This window comes from Anser anser (genome assembly GCF_964211835.1).
Source record: "Anser anser genome assembly, chromosome: 1".
NCBI classification, from domain to species: domain Eukaryota; kingdom Metazoa; phylum Chordata; class Aves; order Anseriformes; family Anatidae; genus Anser; species Anser anser.
The window spans coordinates 66,450,381-66,469,811 of NC_139720.1; the positions used below are offsets into that span (position 1 = coordinate 66,450,381).

At 38.5% G+C, this 19,431-nt stretch overlaps 1 protein-coding gene across 50 annotated transcripts in view; it reads left to right on the forward strand.

Moving 5' to 3' along the window:
• The window catches only part of CACNA1C (calcium voltage-gated channel subunit alpha1 C), a 494,083-nt gene that overhangs the window by 319,396 nt on the left and 155,256 nt on the right, over positions 1–19,431 (forward strand). For all 50 annotated transcript variants that reach the window (XM_083821259.1, XM_083821285.1, XM_083821290.1 and 47 more), the window contains one exon: positions 1,065–1,261. In XM_083821259.1, coding sequence (XP_083677385.1) covers positions 1,065–1,261 — 197 coding nt within the window. The remainder of the gene's footprint in view (positions 1–1,064; positions 1,262–19,431) is intronic.

Consider the following 19,431-nt stretch of genomic DNA (forward strand, 5'->3'; position numbering starts at 1 on the left):
TTTTCTGCTTTTCTAATGTTGGAAAATTTCATTTTCTAGAAACGTGAGAACTGTAGTGAATTGTCAGTCTTGTTTTACATCTTTAAAGTGTATATATCTTTCACCATACTGTCAATATTACACAACAGCATCTAATTATAATACAGCTATTGCTGGCATGCTTTGGTGATCAGAACTTTTGGAAACTTACTTTTTAGCCATATAGAATAAGAAAAAAAATGTAATTATCTGCTCCCCCACACATAGATACCTGCTTCTGTTATAGATGTGGCATGAGACTCTGAAGTCTGTATATCTGGAAAAAAAAAAAAAAAACAACTTGTGGAGCTTTCGTGCTTATAAGAATATTTTTTTTTTGGTAGCATTTTTCATATACCAAGGCATTTAGGCAGGCTTGTTGGACAGGTTCTGAGATCTTTGGTAACACCTATACAGAATAAAGGGTGGATAATCGAGCATTAGAGTCTTATAAAGTTTCTGAGTGCTGCTGGGCTATTGATAAAATGCCACATAGCTTCTGAACTCCGAAAGAGCAGAGCTCCAGAGACTCTAAGCTGTAATTTAGCAGTGCCCAGCACCATATCATCCTATCTCCAGAGCACTGAAGCCTGTCTGCTGCAGGGGTTCGGCCTTCTTCAACAAAGTGCCAGTCAGTGCTGCAGTTCCTTTCTGAGATTAACCCAGAGGTCAGGTGACTGCAATATGAAAACACTGGTCATAACATGCAGCCTAAAGAAATGTAATAGATTTGACCTAATGTTCCCTCTCATGTTGAAAGGCATTATTTCTTCCTCCTAGGAGGGCATGTTAAAAAAATATACATTTCAGTTTTGACTGTAAAATTTGACAACATGGCCATTTTCTCTTTTCTTTACAAAAAGAAAAGCACAACAAAACATCCCTATGCCCATTAAAATTAATAGTTCCATGTGTATTTCAAGAGAAAGCTGTCAAATTCACTGCAAAATACATTTGTTAAAATCAGATATCCTTCACTTGCTTATCAGTGTGTCAAATAGCAATTAATTCTCTTCATCTCCTTTTTCTCCCTCCTCTCCTTTAAGATACACCCGCAGAAGATGATCCGTCTCCCTGTGCCCCCCAGTCTGCACATGGGCGGCAGTGTCAGAATGGCACCGAATGCAAAGCAGGCTGGGAAGGACCCAAGCACGGCATTACGAACTTTGACAATTTTGCTTTTGCCATGCTGACGGTGTTTCAGTGCATCACGATGGAGGGCTGGACAGATGTACTCTACTGGGTACGTATCCGAAAATGATAAGCTAAAAGGCATGCTCATGTGCTCCATTTGTGTTGAAACTCTGGGGCTTTAGCTTGATCTTTGTTTTTCATGCTTGTTCTAGATAGTGAAGGCATGGTTGCTAGCATGGAGCTTTAATTAACTCAGCATATTAGTGAGTGAAATGGGAGGGTTTATATGGTGCAGTTAAATGTAAACATTGACTTTCCATTGAAATTATAATGTTGAAAGATGGCACATGGCTTACTAGTTGGCACATGGCTTATTGTTTTGAAGATACGCAATGTACCTTTGTTGACCAGAATGCCATACGAAGACCCTCTCTGCAGGGGTGAACTATTCCTTACGTCTCCAGATTACTGACGTTGAAGTATTTGTAAAAGGCAACTGGGTGCTTTACCCGTGGCATTACTGTAACAAAGGCACTATGCTGATCAGCTCACAGGTCTCACAAACCCCTCTTCATGCCAGCACTACTCCTGATTATGACTTTTATCCTAACACTAATTCTTAACTCTCTCCTTACTCTGATATTAGTATAAATCTTTGTTACATCTTCAGCCAAAAGATTACATTCTTTAATCTAAATGCAGATTTTTAAATTAAATCTCATTTTGTCCTTTACACTAAAACTGGAAAATTCAATGGCTTTTGTTTCTCCCTTGTAATCCCTGACCTGTTAGGGGAATTCAGTGGCAATACAATTATACTATAGGAGTTAAAATCAGATTTGGCCTTTACCTGTAAAGCAGATATATACACTCCTGTATTCAGCTCTTGCCATCAACTTTTGCAGCAATATGTTATGGTCCAGGCATTTAATCCACATACAGCTGAGTCCTGACTGCATAAAGGTAACCGTGGACTATGACTACATCTGACAACTGGCATGTTATGACACCTGGTTCTCCAAGATGATAGGAATTCCAGTGTAAATAGAACTTGTGCTACAACGCATGATGGAGTTCAGCTGAAGACCCAAAACACGTGAAAGGGTAATCTGGACTAAAGCAGGCTTGCGTTGTTAATCAACATCAGCTTCTTTCTTAAACATGAGCCTGAAGCTGTATTCTACCCACCAGTGGGTTAGGGTTTACAAGATTTTCCTTTGAAGATTTAGCTTATCTGCAATAGATATTCTCTGTGTGGAACAGCTAACAGTTGTCTCTTTATCCTCTTAAATTTAGATTAGAACTGTGATTCTAGCTTCCTCCTAATGCCTGAGATAAAGGGCAGAGATCAAACCACAAGGAAAGTCTGTGTCTTGGAACATAAAAATTAGCTTTACTTGAAGAAAGTGGATAAATTAATAAAATAATGGAGAAGAATAGAAGTTAGGTCAGAATAGCAACTGGGCAAAACTACTCTACTGCTCTACTATGGCTATATATAATATACCTGTCTTTTTGTCACATTTAGCTCACATTCCTCCAATCTCCTAGCACCATCTGTCTTTGTGTGATTGAGAGGATTTATGGGTAGTTCAGAGGAAATAGGAGAGAGTAAAAGATATCAGAAATAAGCAAGAAAATAGCTTTGGCAGTGTATGTCATTTAGTATTGTGAAAGCTATCCACAAGTTATCATAATTTTCTCCAAGGGCATGTTTTACAAAAGACCCTGCCAATCCCTGCACTTTTGGGTCCATGTGTCATTTACATGACTGGATGTGAATCATTCAGAACTCAGTTATCAGTTATCTAATAAGAGAAGCCAAAAGCATATACTCACTGCTAAATGATTTTCCACCATGACTGCTGCAGACAGTCTGATTTTTTATGGTGTCCCTGCAGCAACCTGGATTTTAGCTGTTGGATTTTGTTTGATATTTAGCCAGTTTTTTTCACTAATTTTCTGAGTGATTCTTTTTCCTTAAGAGACAATATGGTGAACTGAGACCTGGAATTAACACAAATTGATGGTCATTATTTTTAAGGGCAACCATATTGTTAGACTTTTAGGATGTGGCTTTGATAGAACACTTGCTGTGGAAACAAAAATATTTGCTATCCTCAGTTCCCAGTTATTCCTAGACAACTCTAAAAAAGCTAGAATTAATGCTGCAGACACAATTTCAGTAACAGGAAGAGTACATTTAGTTTGTGTTTTTTAAAATATATATATGCATATATATATATATATATATCACCTATGTTTAAAAGCTGTGAAATACCAAGTTTGAGTAAATGCTTGAACACCTAAAATGACAGACATACTTAAGCTGCTGTAAATAATTCTAAGAACCTATTGTCCCATGTCACTTTTTGCCTCTTTGTTTTATATATTGACAAAGTGGATAGAAGACAGCACGGATCAGTGTTTGCCATACAGTAGAGTAGGTATCTGAGATGTGATGAGTATTTCCTTCTGCAAAGAGGTTTGTGCTACTCTGGGGGCAAATGTTGATTGGAAAGTTACTACAGGGCATGACTATGAGGAGCACTGTGGCTTTAATATTCATATGTAGAAACCATCTCTAAGCATTCACACAGCAATTTCATATGTGGATTTCTCAAACCATTTCTGATACGTTTTATACAGTACGTTTTATAGTCCATGCAAAGGGCATTCCTGCTTAAGCTAGCCAGATCAACAGAAATAATATTTCTGGATGGTAAAGAATACAAAAGATGCAGTATTTCAATTTCTGAGAGTGAATGAAAAGTTTTAGTAAGTGGGGTAGGATATAGATATGCATTTTAAACTTTGTGTGAGCCACCATTTATTTAGTGAAGCCTGATTCACTCATAAGTCTACTCCCCATCCTCTGCCTTTTTAAGCCAGTAAGAGTGGACTCATTGTAAAAACCCACTGGGGGCTGCATCTCCACAAGAGAGCAGAGATTGGAGACTATTCTATTCTCAGGTCAACAACAATTTGAAAGATCTCCTTCGTCCACAGAGCAGTCATGGAAATTAAAATGTGCTTTATTAGGAGATATATCTGCACAATTAATTAAATTAAAAATCTAGTCATATATCTCCCCTCTCCAACTGTGCCCTGAGCTAGAGAGTTGGTATAAGAAAGGGTTTCTGCAATTCATACAATTATGGGGCTGAATTTTTTGGGTGGTGATTTTCAGAAGTCATTCCTTAAACTTAATGATATAAACTACTGGATTAATATTAAAAGTTCTAAGCATTCAAATTTTGAGCTGACTGTTAGGTTCTTAGCTCTTCTGAAATTCAATTTAGACACCAAGTTTTGGATCTGATACTGCTGAGTTCAGTGTCAAATTTCCAATTTCAAAAAGTCAGGATCTCACCTTCTACATTGTAAAATCTTCATTATGCTGTCTAGATGTTCCACATGCAGTCATGTGTACAACATGAGGACTTACAGATGGCTGTTTAGGACCTTTGTGGCTGTTTTGATGGTCTTCCAAGGACATACATGTTGATGCAGGGAGTTTTCTTTGCTCCCTCCTTAAATCTGAAAATAAGACCCTGACCTAAAACTCAGTAGAACAATAGAGAAGGTTCTGGGCTGAATTACTTGGCTGGAAATGTTTATCCAATGGAGCAATTCCATTGGTTTGAACTTTTCTGTAAGTGCTTTTCAATTATATCTTCCTATTTCCTGAAATACAGCTTTTGAAAGATACCTAGATTCCTCTCAGTGAGAATGGAGGTACCTTAGAATATTGCAGCATGTTACCCTGAAAAATAAACTAGTAAAGTCATGAAACTCATGTCTGTCTTATGCCACACTTTTCAAGGTTAAGCCTGCATGTTTAAAAGTTAGAAAGCTGTGTGACCTTCCACAAACCCTGGACTCTTAATCCACTGAAGTAGCATTTCAAATTTTACCTTCAGTTTTCTGCTTCCTTCTTCACGCTTCCTCTCATGTCTCCTTCAGCTTTTCACATCTGTAGTGAAGCCTGTCTCTTTCATGGAGTACTGCTTCCCAGCCTGTGATCCACATGCTAACAAAAAGATGATCAGAGACAGGAAAGCAATAAACTTTTATTCCCTAGAAGGACTTGACATCAATAAGGTCAATACACTTTCCAATCTCCTCTCTCACTCAACAGATAAGATTTGTGAGTAGATTGGCTTCTTTTGAAATGCAAAAGAAAAATGTTAGGAAAAACAGTTTGACACTTCTATAGTGTCACATAAGACAATTGCTTATAAAGAGGCAATTTTTAAATATAAAATAACCATATTGGACAAGATGAAAATCTTTGCAAAACAACCTCATTTACTTTATGCTAAAGAAATGATCTTTGTTGAAGGAGGTGTTAAAGAAATGATCTTTGTTGAAGGAGGTGTTAAGTGTTTGTAGGAGCACATCTACTACACTGCCTCAACCTTTCGAGGCATATTTTGTCCCAATATAACTGCCGGGTGGCTTTGTCGCACATGCAGTCAGATCATAGAATCATTTGAGCTGACAAACACCTCTACACATCACGATTTTTCTTATGCATTGTTGAAAGATTGAAGTTATTATTCTCAAGACCCTTCTTAAAGTGTGATCAGCCAGCCTCAACAGCTTGCTCCCCTGTGCAGGCACCAAGGCCCATTTTTGAGGACCCCTCAGTCTTGGGAGCTTTTGGCAGCAGGTGTAAAGCCAAATGTTACAAATTGAGTCATTTGGCATTTAGTAATAAGTCTCTGCTGCAGTCCGTTATTTCTTATTGTCCTGTTGACTCAGGAGAAAAATAGATCCCTGTGCAGTTTCTAACAACCTATTTAAGTATTTGTAGGCATTTGTTGTGTCCCCTTAATCTTTTTCTAATCTGAGCAGATTTGGTTCTTTCTACCTTCCCTAATGGCGCTTCCTTTTAATTATTTTTAATCAATTTGTTACTGTCCTTCAGGGAAGTTTCACTTCTGAGTTAAATACAACTTGGACTATGCCCTGTCTCTAGAAAGGCTTTTATCTTTGTGCGAAATCTGCTTTCTGCAGCTGGAGCCCTGTGACACTGCATGCAAGACTGTCTACTGCCGCCTCAATTCTAAGTGCCTGGTCTCTCCATTCCCCTGCAATTAAACAATCATATACATAAATGAAAACAGAGTACAGAGCAAACGCAAAACGCAACAGAACATTGTTGCATTGGGCTGTTCATACTGCTGGGTAATGGAGAACCTTGACGTGGGATGTTTTGCATACAGCTTGGCCATTGCACCTTGAATTCTAGGACTGAATAATTCTACTTTATCTACTCCATGATTATTAAATATTAATAACGAGCAGCCACAAGCCTGCTATCATTTCTGGAATATTGGCTTTGTCCCATGTCGTTTGTGCAACGCATCAGAATGCTTGGTTGAGTCCCTGAAAATAACATGCAGTGCCTCCAGGGACAGTTTACCTCAAGGCTCTGACTGTAAACTGAAGACTGTGGTATTATTATAGGTGGACTAGAGCCAGCTCTGGATCAGATTCAGAGCACTAACCTGTCTCTGGAATAAATGCCTGAACTGGCACATAGTAGATTGACTCCCTCAAATTTAACTGTACAATCCTTGGTAGACTTGCCCAGTCCCTAGACAAGAAAATATTTTAGTGATCTAAGATAGGGCAGCAGAGCCGCCACAGTGGACTGAGACTGAATCAGTCATAGCTTTCAGAAGCATCACATCCCCAAAGACAGCAAAGTGTTGCATGTGCTAGATGGAGTGGGTTAGACAGGCTGTACTGGAAGACCCTTCTGTCTCTGAGAGATCATAACTCCAAGAGTCACTAAATGGAACTTGAAACTGGAGCTCATGGTCACCTTTGGTCACCATGGTCACCTTTACAATACCTGAGATTAAATTAAAATAGGAAATAAACTGGACAACAGGTATAATTTACTTTGCTGACAGCATTGAAATATCCTGAGCTTTTCTCATCCCTCCACAGCTTGTTGCAGCCAATGAGGAAGATGTGAGGAATGCAGTGATATTGCCACAAAGTGGAAGATGTTAAACGCAGAGCTGCAACCCCCAATTTTTGCCAGCTGTGTTTTTCCTTCTAACCATTTATTCTTGCAGCGCTTAGTCTTGATTTAGTAAGGCTTTCCACACAAGAGAATGATCTGATTCTAAGAATATATCTGTCTACGTTTCCATGGCGTTTATTCCCCATCCACCCCCATCCCTCCAAGAAAGTGCTCGGCTTTTATTGTTGTGGGGTTGAGGTTTTTTAATCATCTTTTTGGCAGGCTTTGGCATGGATGTGAAAAATTAACAAAGAATAAGCACGCAAGTATGAGCAACCCATCTCTGGGATTGCAGAGGTTATTTCTTCTCCTTCTGCTGTAACAGTGGTGGGTAAGGGAAGAGGGACCATGGTTCAGAGCACTGAAGGGCCACAACACTAATGCACTAAAAAAAAAGCACTGTCCATCCTTAATTTGCATAAATGCTGACCTGAATTTTTTTCCTTTTTCTCATGAACAATTGCACATGCAACTGTCATGGTTGCCTATACTGCTGCCTTGAACATAACAGCAGTGACTTGCTGTTTGCCACCTGCCACAAAAAATCTGCTGCTGAACATTTGCTTTATGCAAAAGGGACACTTATTTTGTGAAATGAAGTTTTCATGAGCCCTTCAGGCCTCAACTTTGGGCCTCTCAGCCCTCTTCCTCTGTATGAAAAGAAGCTATCTATTAAAAATAAACTTCTTCATGGGATGGTTAAAGGGGTGTTAGTGGAGACCTCTGCCCAGTGCTCCTGCGTGGGAAGGACCTCTTTAATTGCTCTGTCTTTCTGTTGCCCTTTCTCTATTCTTTCTTCTTTTGTTCTTCCTTAGGCTCTTTCCTAATTACTGCTATCTAATCACCACAGAGACCTTTCTAGTCTTTATTCTTTAATCTTTTATCCCAGAGCTATAAAATTAAGAGCAAAGCTACTGGGACACTTCTAAGTGTCTTAGGATTTTGAGTGCCTATGTTTGTGGGTGCGCTGTTTGGGCCATACTACCAGTTTTTCAAGAACTGATGATCACTGCCTTCTGAAGTAATCATCTTCAGAGGAGTTAAGTTTGGACCCAGATCCACTAGGCAGTTTCACAAATAAAAGGCTTTGGTTCATTATCTAGTCCACGGGAAAGAAAAAGAGTGGAGGATATGCCTAAGGTCAGAACACAAGTGGTGGCTCAAATACTGACGATTTATAATCCTTGAGTTTAATTTTGTTTCAACATCTTGTTTTCAAGATGTAAGGCAATACAACCAGTCCTTCACCAATCTCACTGTGAAAAAATAAGTCTTTTCCTGCCTGTGCAGAGAATTGGTTAACCACTATTGTCTTTTTTTCATTGATTTCAGCGGGATTTCTGCCTAAACAGAACTTGCAGGCTCTCTGATAGGTGGTCATGATGTCATAGCATATAGTTTAGCTGCTCTCATAGCATCCTCTACAGCCACTGTCTTCAAAATTCAATTCTATGAACTGTGTTCAAATTGAAGGGCTAAAAATGTCGGACATGTTTCCCTAAAGATGTAAAGTGACCAGAATTACTAAATGAAGGGTTTGGGACTGAGTCAGGGGACTTGTTGCCACAGAACATCCCTACTGTGGATTTTTAAAGCATATCTAGAAGTCAGTCCTGGACATTGTGCTCATCTTGTCTACATGGTGTTTCTGATAAGATTCACAAGGAAAAGAGAAGGGGCAGCCTTGTCGGCTGATATACAGTTGCACCTTGTTCATATTCTCTGATAGTTGTTTCTTCAGCATACCTCTAGTGCATAAGTGGGTAGTGTGCCTATCAGATGAAGACTTATTAGCTGTGTGCTATGAGATCTAAATATCATGTATTTTATTTGAGATTTTTGGGTGTGATTTCACAACTGAAAGGTGAATTCATCATCTGAAATATAGAACGGATTTCTAGCAATATCATAAATTGGGGAACTGGCTACAAATGCAAGTGGGATACACTGATCAAGTGCAAAAAAAAGAATCAATAGTGGTGCCTCCCCTTAGTAAAGAAGGTAGTGATTATCTACAGCTTACAGTACTGTTTTTCATTATCTTTATTTTTAAGGACTTAATTGACTATGTAAATCAATGAACAGTATGTGCTCGTGTATTCCCATGCATGCAGCAATCAGTGCTGTTCTGATATACTTGTGGTAGAATTTGCTATCAGACTGCACTGAGATAAATAGAAGCCTTTCTAAAATAGCAGTACAATAAAACAGGCAGAAAATCCTTTCTGGATAATCAGCCATGCAAATGTAAATACAAAATAAACAGAGACAGGAAGGGAAAGCCCAGAATTCTAAGATGAAATGAAATCTTTAGATTTGGTAACCCACCATCATCGGGGATATTTCCATGCTTGAAATCAGCGTTTTATTCTTTTGGAGTGAATTTCCAAAGCCTTTAAAAGATGAAAAGGTTTTTAAATAACTAAGCAGCAGTAGGAGATGGAACTGCAGTAGTAGCTGTAATGAAAGAACTGTGAGCCCTGTGGCTAAATAGCCTTTGGGCTTTTGGATGACTTTTTCAAAGATCAACCTTTTCCTCTTCAAGGGGAAAAAAAAAAGCTGTATGCACTTAATGTAGGAACAAGGCAACACATGCAAAGCTCTGTTACTTTTGCCTCAGGAGGCCTAAATTCAAATCCTGATTAAGTCACACAAGTCAAAATAATTTTTGGAGGTCACTACACAGCATTTCTGCAACTTGTAAATTCACCCAACAAGCTAACCCAGTCGGGTAATCAGCCACATGAGAACATGGGGAGCCTTAATGGATGATAGTTTCTGTACAGGGATCTGACTTCAGCAGAACACTGGAGACAGTTCAATAACATGAATCTCCTCTAAGTAGATCTACTGCTCAGGAGGCAAAAAGAGTAGTGCAATAAGAAGGCAAAGGTAATGCCACTGTTGATGTTAGCTGTTCAGTAGGGACGATAAGGAAAAATGGTCTGTCAGCTGCCTGTATCAACGAGCAAAATGGATCAAGAGCAGGGGCATGGCATACCAGACTCCAGGCTATGTTTGTGGAAAGTCATGGGGACCTGCCCAGTCTGGGTGTTTTATCTGTCAGAGTTCTGCCTGGGTCAGTGCATTGTCTGTTCTTTTGCAGCTGGTCTGTATGGCCCAGTCAGTCTCAATGCAGACAGAGGGTGACCTGAAACACCTTTAAAAAATAAAATAAAATAAAATAAAATAAAATAAAATAAAATAAAATAAAATAAAATAAAATAAAATAAAACAAAACAAAACAAAATAAAATAATAAAAAAAATAAAATAAAATAGCAAACAAAAAAAACACACTTTTGTTTAGAGGTGATTATTTTCATCCTCAAAATGCAACAGATCCAGTGCACTACAAAATAAGAGCTGCTTCATAACTTGGCAATAAATGAATATCAAGATTTGTCTTTGGGTAAAAACAGGCCAAAGAAAAATTTAAAACTAAAATGCATGTGTGCAAATATATAGCTGAGACGTTGCTATATAGAGGGATTTTGATTTGCAGTTAGTTGTCCGTTTGCATTTCTTTTTTGGAAGTTTGCATTGGGGTTTTTGGAAGCTGGGTTCCAAAGAATTATTGTTAGGCTGCTATCGCTGCTAGAACAGTAATTCAGAAGGGGTGAATACTCTGAAATCAGTGGGTCACTTCGTTCAACCTCCTACTTTGTTCTAGAAGCACTAGAATCAGCTCATGGCTGACACATTTTAAATGCTTTTCATTCATCTCTCTCCAGCGTTGCCCTCAAGGATGTCAGTGTGCTCTGTACACTGAAGGATGAGTTCTGATCTTCCACTGGCACAGTTTCAGTTCTCTGCTTTCAGTGAAGTTACTCTAGAATTAACACTTTGGCAAAAGAGGTCTACACATCCAAGCACAGAAACCGAGGGCTGCAAAGACAGTTATGATACAGAACACCATGAATCTGCTTGTGTTTTCTGTGCAGTGCTATAGGTTTTATTGGAAACAGTTCATGTAGCTGAAACTGGAGGGGGAACTGACATGAACTGGCCAGACCACAAACACTGATGGCCTCTTTGATAGCAAAATCCTTCTCAGGCCTGCTTTTCTGAAACTGATTCCCATCTAGCTTACTTTGTTTCTGGTATGTCAGGGTATCTGGACTGGCGGTGACCACACATGAGTCACTTTTCTATACTACTTTTCCAAAATGAACTTTAAAGAAGGAAACAGTTATAATTACTCTTTCCTAGCTAACTAGGAACAGAAGCAACCATGAGTAATCAATCATGATACCAACAGTTCTTCCTTAAGTCTCAGTGGAAGACATGGTCTGATTGATTCTAAAGTCCATGGACAAGTGATCTATGCTAAACTGAATTGAAATATATTGAAAAAAAGTTTGTTTGTTTTTGTGGTTTTCTGGTTTTGGTTGTTTGGTTTTTATTTTGCTTTTTTTTTCCCCCCTCTTTTACATATTAAACCTAGAGAAAGAGGGTAAGGTGGCGAAGGAGGAGGTTTATTGGAGCTCTGAATTAAATTGCCTTTGATGTAAGAAATTCTAGTTGTGTAAATAATGTTTGCAGTAGGAGTTCAGAATCCCTGTATTGCCAAACACTCTGCAGAGGTACATAGTACCCTCCTTTAAAAAAAAAAAAAAATTAATTAAAAGCACAGGTGGTATTATTCCACAATTATTTTTGTTTTCCCACCCTTAGTATAATTGACTACATGAATTTCCCAGTGATACTTGCACTAACAATTCAATATGCTTAGGTTATGTCAGCAAAATCCACTTTTGAGGTTGTTGACTTGCCATGGTAACCTGTGCCCCTTTGGGACATTACTGGTACTAATAGATCTTGCAACTTGGTGAAATCAAAATTAAGTAACACTGTTGTTTTCTTCAAATCAAGGGAGAGCCTAACTTTCTATTTATCTGTTTTGAAATGATAAGTGTGAAGTCAAATGCCAGCAACCTTTACCAGTAGAAAGAAGGACAGTAGACTTGTGTGAAGGCCACTTAAAATTATGGATTTAATTAAGACAGTAGTAAACAGACCCATGTCAATATTCCCCCTACCTCTTCTGCAAGCACAAACTACCATGCCATAGAAATATGGGATCAGTGAGCATTTTCAAAACAAGTAGCTTGCAGTGGAAAAAGTTCAGCTCAGTCATTGTGTACCACAGACATTTTGACCTGCTGGTATTTGAATGCAAATTTTAATTCTCTTCCCACTCTCAGACAGAGACCTCATATTTCCCATAATAGCTCAGCCTGTTAAAGAACAGCCGACTGCAAAAAACAATGTGCACCCAGACCAAAAACAGATGAAATATGAATATAGAAAGTTACCAAAGAATGAAATGATATCGTGGAGTCCAGTGGCTATACAGTGGAGGGTAAAAAATGCAGTGGAAAGATTCATTGTCAGCATTACGGTATCAGCAACCTGGGGCTAGACGATTGAAAATTGTTGCTTTTTTTATGTCTCAGACTTTATACAGCCTTTCCCAGCTGCAGAAGGGGGCATATCCATGGAAAGGTGGGGCCATAGTTAATGAGTGATGAAAATATAACTCAGTGCTGCTATAAAGAAACAAGCTTGGCATATTCTATCGGTAGCAATGCACTTCCTGCATACTATGTGCAACAAAAATAAAATACAATTTGCTTCATATCTTTTATGTTTTCTTCATTGGAGGGAGTTCATATAAAGACAAAATGCCATTCCACTGTGATTGCATACTTGCAGAGAAGTTCAAGTAGCTATTCTACATGTTTTCAGTTTGTCTGCCATCAAGCAGCTGACAGTTAGAAGGCCGTGCTTCAGGATCTCTACTCTAGCCTTGTTCTTGCACAGATTGCCATAGCCTGGTAGGGCCCTTCTGCAGGATTCCTGCTTTTACACTGACCAAGAATTTCAAGCCAGTCAAGGTGTACTTTTTTCTGGAGCGTATGCTCTTGTGACTCTGAAATTGAGCCTGGCACTGCTTTCAATTGTCTTCTTCATAGAGCAGTGTGGGAAGCCTGGTCAGTTCTGGATACTTCAATGTCTTATCAAGAAAATTGGGCAGTATAGCAGTGAATTATAGCTATACCCAAAGATTTTTTTTCTAAAATGAACCATGAATTACTGTTCTTCTGGATCAGAGAAGGTGTCCTTCGGTGAGGACATCTAGACCAGATTCAACATAGTCTTTGTCAACAGGATTGAAGAGGCAACCTCTGCAGACTCCATCTTTTCATATGTCTGCTTGCTTCCCCTTCTCTCTTCTGTACTCATCTTGAATTGTTTCCCTTGATGTTTCTGTTGTCTTTATCAAGGCAGTCCTTTCTCAGTAAATGTATCCATTTAGCTCCTGTGGTGAGTTCCGAACAAATAACTAATATTTCTGGCTCAGGGTGGAATTTCAATTTGCTCTTTCTGTCACTACACAACACATAGAACAATTGGGGAACGCAGGTGCATGTAGGAATCTTGGAACACTACATATTATTCTTCCCACTGCCATGTATGATGACTATTGCCTACATTATTTGCTTTTATCTACAGTGACCGTATACCAGAAAAACCTGTCTGGAGCATTTTTTGCTCTGTTTTATGATCCCTGTGCACTTGTCTTCACCCAGCTCTGTCTTGCCTGTGTCCTGAAGACACTCTGCAAAAGGATTCTAGCTGTCTATTTGCACATACAAAATTTGTAAAATTCCATAATTGAGGTTAGACGGTAAGAAGAGACTTACAAGTGCTTGGAGATGACAGCTGAGCTTAAAACTTGCCTTTCCCTTAAGAACTTCAAAATAAAGCAAATGTGATTGTCAAAACAAATAATTTTTAGCATGAGCAACTGATCAAGTGCTGCTCCTTCCTTTGAGTGTCATCAGACTGAGCCTGGGATGAATACTCCAGTCTCTTCTTTGCATCCATCTGATAACATCAGCTACAAAATACAGAGTGTTTCAGAATGGTTGCAAGGAGCACCTGTGGCCTACAGTCCTTTTAAGACCATTAGAATGTCAATGCTTAGAAAGAAATTCTACCCAGAATAAGAGCAAAGGCATCTGGAGTCCTTTGCTTATATTTTATGCCATTCGTAAGAAATTTTATTCTATTGATTCCAAGCCCATAAAAGTAAGTCTAGTTCCTTTGTTTTTTCTTCCTTTTTAATATATATTTTTGCTTATTTGGGGAGGTTGTAATTTTTTCACCCCCTTCTCTCTCCTTTACCTTGAGTCAGCTCTGAGACCTTCAATTCCCACTCCTTATCATCTGTCTTTAAGACTCAGGAAGGCTTAAAGTATTTCAAGTTGACAAGATAAATGATAATACTTCTCATGATGCACTAGAATGTCTAGACTGAAATGCTTAAATCTTGTTGCTTGAACCAATGATTTTGTAATTTCTTAGTCACTGTGTACAGAAAACTTCTAATTTTATGGAGCTGTTTTCCCCTGGGAATTTCAGAAAATGAGCTCTTTATCATATATTTCTCCCAGTCCTGTGCCTCATCCCATTCAAGCAGAGCACTTATGCATATCAGTTCAATTCTGCTGGTAACAATAATATTGACCATTGGCTTTAATGGAATTACTCATATGCTGTAAATTATGCACATACACAAGTACTGGATTAAAAACCAACCAAGCAAAGACAACTAATTAGATTTCAAATATTGAAGGATCTGCGAGGTGGAATCTTCATTCTTAGGATAATAATGCAGTAAGTCTAAATCCATCTTTAAAGACATATGATGGGTAATAAATATGTGCTTTTTCTTGCTCCTTCTGTGAATGGTGAAGTCAGACAGAAACTGTATATAGACTTACTTGAGGTGTATGTATGACCAACCAGGGATTTCTAAAGCAAAAATGTGCTTTTTTCATGTCATTATTGACAAGCTGTGTATGAGCCTTAAATTATTCAGGTTCCAAGGACAATAGCAGATTCGGAATCTGTAGGATTTCAGTGCTATATAATCAATCCCACAGTTTGTCCCACAAGTTAGAAGTGCTTATGGAACTTGACATATATAGAAAGACAATTTTTGTACTGTGTCTCTTTATAATCCCTCATTCAAATCTTCTTGGGGCTTCTTTTCAGCATTAATAGTTTTGTGAAAAAGTTAGGAATTGTGAATAACAATGAGTAATTTTCTTGTTAAAAGTAATGCTAGATTAGTGTGATTTATAATAAGTTGCAAAATGCATAATTAATACATTTAGCACATTACATGGAAGAAGCAGTGTAACATACACAGGACTGGGCAACCTGACCTAGTGGGTGGCATCCCTGCCCATGGCAGGGGGGTTGGAACTGTGTGATCTTCAAGCTCCCTTCCAAACCAAGCTGTTCTGTGATTCTATGACTGTTTAGAGGTCAAAGAAGAATACAGTGTGCAGGATTTGTTACCACATCCAACCAGCAAAGCTAAATTCCTGCAAACGCAGGGGTTGGTTTGTTTGCATCACAGTCTGAATGGTCAAAGACCAATTAACTAGAAGAACATGCTCAGAAGAGCATAACCACTAAAGACCCAGTTGTCAGATGACTTAGATCTCTAATGAGACATTGAGAGAAAGGAAGGAATCAGACCTTTCACATCACAAGTCCTCAGAGTGCTCTGTCTACTAGGAAGAGCTCTTAAAGTAAAGAGAACAAGGACGTCAGAGCCAAGGTTTTCCTAAGCCTGAATCAGCTTTGCAGTTGAAAAGTTAACCAGAAAAGAAGGATTTATTGAACAAATTGTTTCTTTTTTGTTTGCTGAGCAGCCTCAAAAATCATGCTATCACCACTTACAATTATTAGTTGGATGTTGTTAGGAGCAGTTAGCAATACCCTTTTGTTCATTTGGGATGAGAATTTTTTTTCCGCAGATATTTCTGCAGATGTGATATCTCTAGAATGAGGAAAGGTATCAAAAAGAATCTTTCAAAGTTTTGCTTCTTCACTGTATTGATTTATCTGGACACTTTCTAGCAAATCATCCTGCCTTAATTACTTCTGAAGGGTTGCATCAATTTTATCAGATCATTTTAGTTCACTGACTGGATGAATGCAAAGCATTTTAGTCAGTCAATGTCAAGTTTAAAAAAAAAAAAAAAGTAAACCTTTAACTATTGTGAAGCAGTATGAAAGTATAATGGAAGAAGAAGAAATAATACAAGAGTAACAGTACTTTGCTTTATGGGCCACATAGCCTTTGCCTGAGACCTAGGGTTTACTGACTACCTATAATGTAGATTCTTCTTGAATATGCTCAACGCAGCTGTAGCTGTGAAGGGTGAGGCTCCATCCTTTGTTTATTTTAATTGTTTTTGTGCTTGAATTCTGACTAAAGAAGTTTGGGGGAAACATTTTTCCCTCACAATGCAAGGCAATGCATTATCCAATAAAAAAGTTTCTAATGCTGTTTGAGCAGAGTTTAAAGTCATAGTTCCATAAGCATATGAGAATAAATTGCATTTACCTAAATATTCGCGGGAAGAGAAGGAAAGAGAGAGTGGACAAGGGAAAAAAAATAATACAAAGCTTTTCATTTTGTAATTGATCAGTGATAAATATCTAGGTCTCATGTTAGTATGTATATACACGGTCCTTTATGTATCACCTGTTAGTAGGGTACCATTTGATCTATAATCAAAGCCGAGGAAACAACTTCTATACATCCTTAAATTCTGAAGGTGCTTAAGTACTTTTCCCAAAAGAGAGGGTTTTAAAAATGGAGGCTTCAAGCAGGAAGCTATGTTCAAAGACAGTTAAATGTTGCCTGTACCTCCTCTTCTTTCTGCTGTCTCCTTCTACACATATTCTCCAATTTTATTTCCCTTTATGATTACAAGCAATATTTAGTTTCAGCTAGAGATCTTGCTATTGGCCATAACCATTGCATATGGCTAGATAATTTCCTGAGGCAGCAAATTCCACAGATTGGATTTAGCCTGCAAAAAATAGCATTTCTACTCAAAATTTCCCAATTTACTGCCCATTAATTTTATTGAGTACTCTGCCCTTCTTGATTAATGTCACTCTGTGAAAGGTTATACACTTCATTCAGAATACTTGAAGCACTTGACTTGTATATAAAAAAAGGCTATCATAACATTCTATAGTCATTAAAAATCAATTAGCAATTTATTCAAGAAATAGAAGGCTAACCCTGGTGTCCCAGCTAACTTGCTAAGCCATTGCTCTCCAGTATTGTGCACCGAACAAGATAGACTTCAGATTTTTTCTTCAACTGTCCATTTAGTATGAGTGGCTTGCTGCTTTCCAGTGACAGCTGCCCTTCTATGATGGATTAAACTTCTGCTGTAACTTGAGCTTGTCAGTTGTTTATGAAAGACATTTGGCACAAAGTGTAAGGGTGTGGGTATGTGAATTGCCAAGTCAGCAGAATTTAGTGAATTGTGTCTTCCCCTCCTATTATCTGGATGAAAGATGTCCACTGTGTGCTTGGTGATGCTGGACCATTATATTAATAGAAAATATGCCTCTAACATTATCTTTGAACTATGATGCTAGTGTAATGAACGAGAAACTTGAAAAATGTGCCTAGCTATTGTTCCTGGGGAAAAAGAAAAAAAAAAAAAAAAACTCTAAACAACCAGAGCACCCATGTCTCATGTAGCTCCAATAATATGTCTTCACCTAGTTCTGAAGAACCACAAGATATAGGCATGAAAGTGTATTTATGGAGACATATCGACTTTTCATTCCTTGGCCCGTACTGAAACTGCTGGTTGTAATTGTGACTAACAAACAACAGAATTAAAAATCCTGGTGCTATTGCTAGGCGATTATCTGTGTCATTGAGAAAAAAGCCTTCAACTGAAGGTTGCAATGCTAAGGTCATAGCAATTAAGGATGCTTGGAAAAGAAGAGGTCTCCCACAATACACAATGTTCATCAGACTTCCTGAGATATGTTGAAATGCTTTCTCTTCATCTTGATGTTGAGCAGTTTCTTTGACTTGCAAGAAAAAGAAAAAAAAGTATCAGAATCCAATTCCTTTGGTTTGTGTGTAGTGAAGTTGTTTGTGTTTGGTGAAATTGTTTGTAGTGAAATTATTTGCTTTGTCCAGAGAGGAAAAAATGACTCCAAGTTTATTTATAACAAGGGGTATGTGTTGCAACCAATGCAATGGGAGACATGGGTTTTCCCAGAAAGACAGTTTAGCAAAACACACCAAAACAAAGACCAGGTCATGTGGCAGTTAAGTGTGTAGTGGGTATCCAACATATGACAGGCTACTTCTCAAGCTCTGACAAAAGAATAAATTGTGTATGTCCATCGCAACTTGGTTCACGGTACTTAAAGCTAATATAGTTCCTCCTATAGGAGTAATCATTGCTTCTTATGAGTATTTATTGACTGGACTCAAGGCAAAAGAATGACACAGATCCAGAAATGCTTGAAGAGAATGCCAGGTGTGTTTCTTTAATCACAGTATTTCCAAGCATAACAAGCAGGACTCTAATTATATAGCCCTGCTCAAAATATAATGTTCTAAAGATCTTCTTAATTCTGATTATGTAACTCGTTCAGAAAACAGGACACAGTCTTGTATGTCAGGGAATGCAAATCTCTGTCCTCTTATTGCAGGTGTCTAGGATGACCAGGCAGTAAATCCATTCATTAAGGCTGAGAAGTGGTGCAGAGTGTTACTGACCGTAATGGTCCCTTCTGTCACCGCAAAATTGAGAAACTATCCAAAACAATGTTAATGTTAGAGGGAAAACTTAGAAGCCCTTCAGAGAAAAATCCCATCCTGTTCCTTTCAGCCCAAGTGAGTAGGTAAACTACAGTATGAACAGGCATTTGCAAAGTGCAGTAATTTGGTCCTAGTCCCAGTCCCATCCACATGAGCCCAGAGCAAAGTTAGAGCGTTGCTGTATGAGAGGCTAAACTGGATTCTTCAGAGGCCATTTGGTCACTAAGGAGTCTCTTGAGCAAACTTCTTCCTAGAAAGGGCAGAGGTTCAGCCTAATTCAGCTTCAGTGATCTTGAGTCTGCACCTGAATACTGAGATGAGATGGTGACATTCTGTTGTACAGTACCCAGTGAGGCAAGGCAGTATCTCACTTTGTAGATTGGAAGGCTAAAGCGTAGTGAGCCAAAATGATGTCCCACAGTGCTAGAGAAGGTATGTAGCAAATCAAGAGAAGGAGTCTAAGACCCTAATCTCTGAGGTGCCCCTAAGAGATGACACATCAGCAGCGTTCAGAATTGTACCAACTTTCTCACTGTTGACAGTAGTGAGATGTAAGCGTGG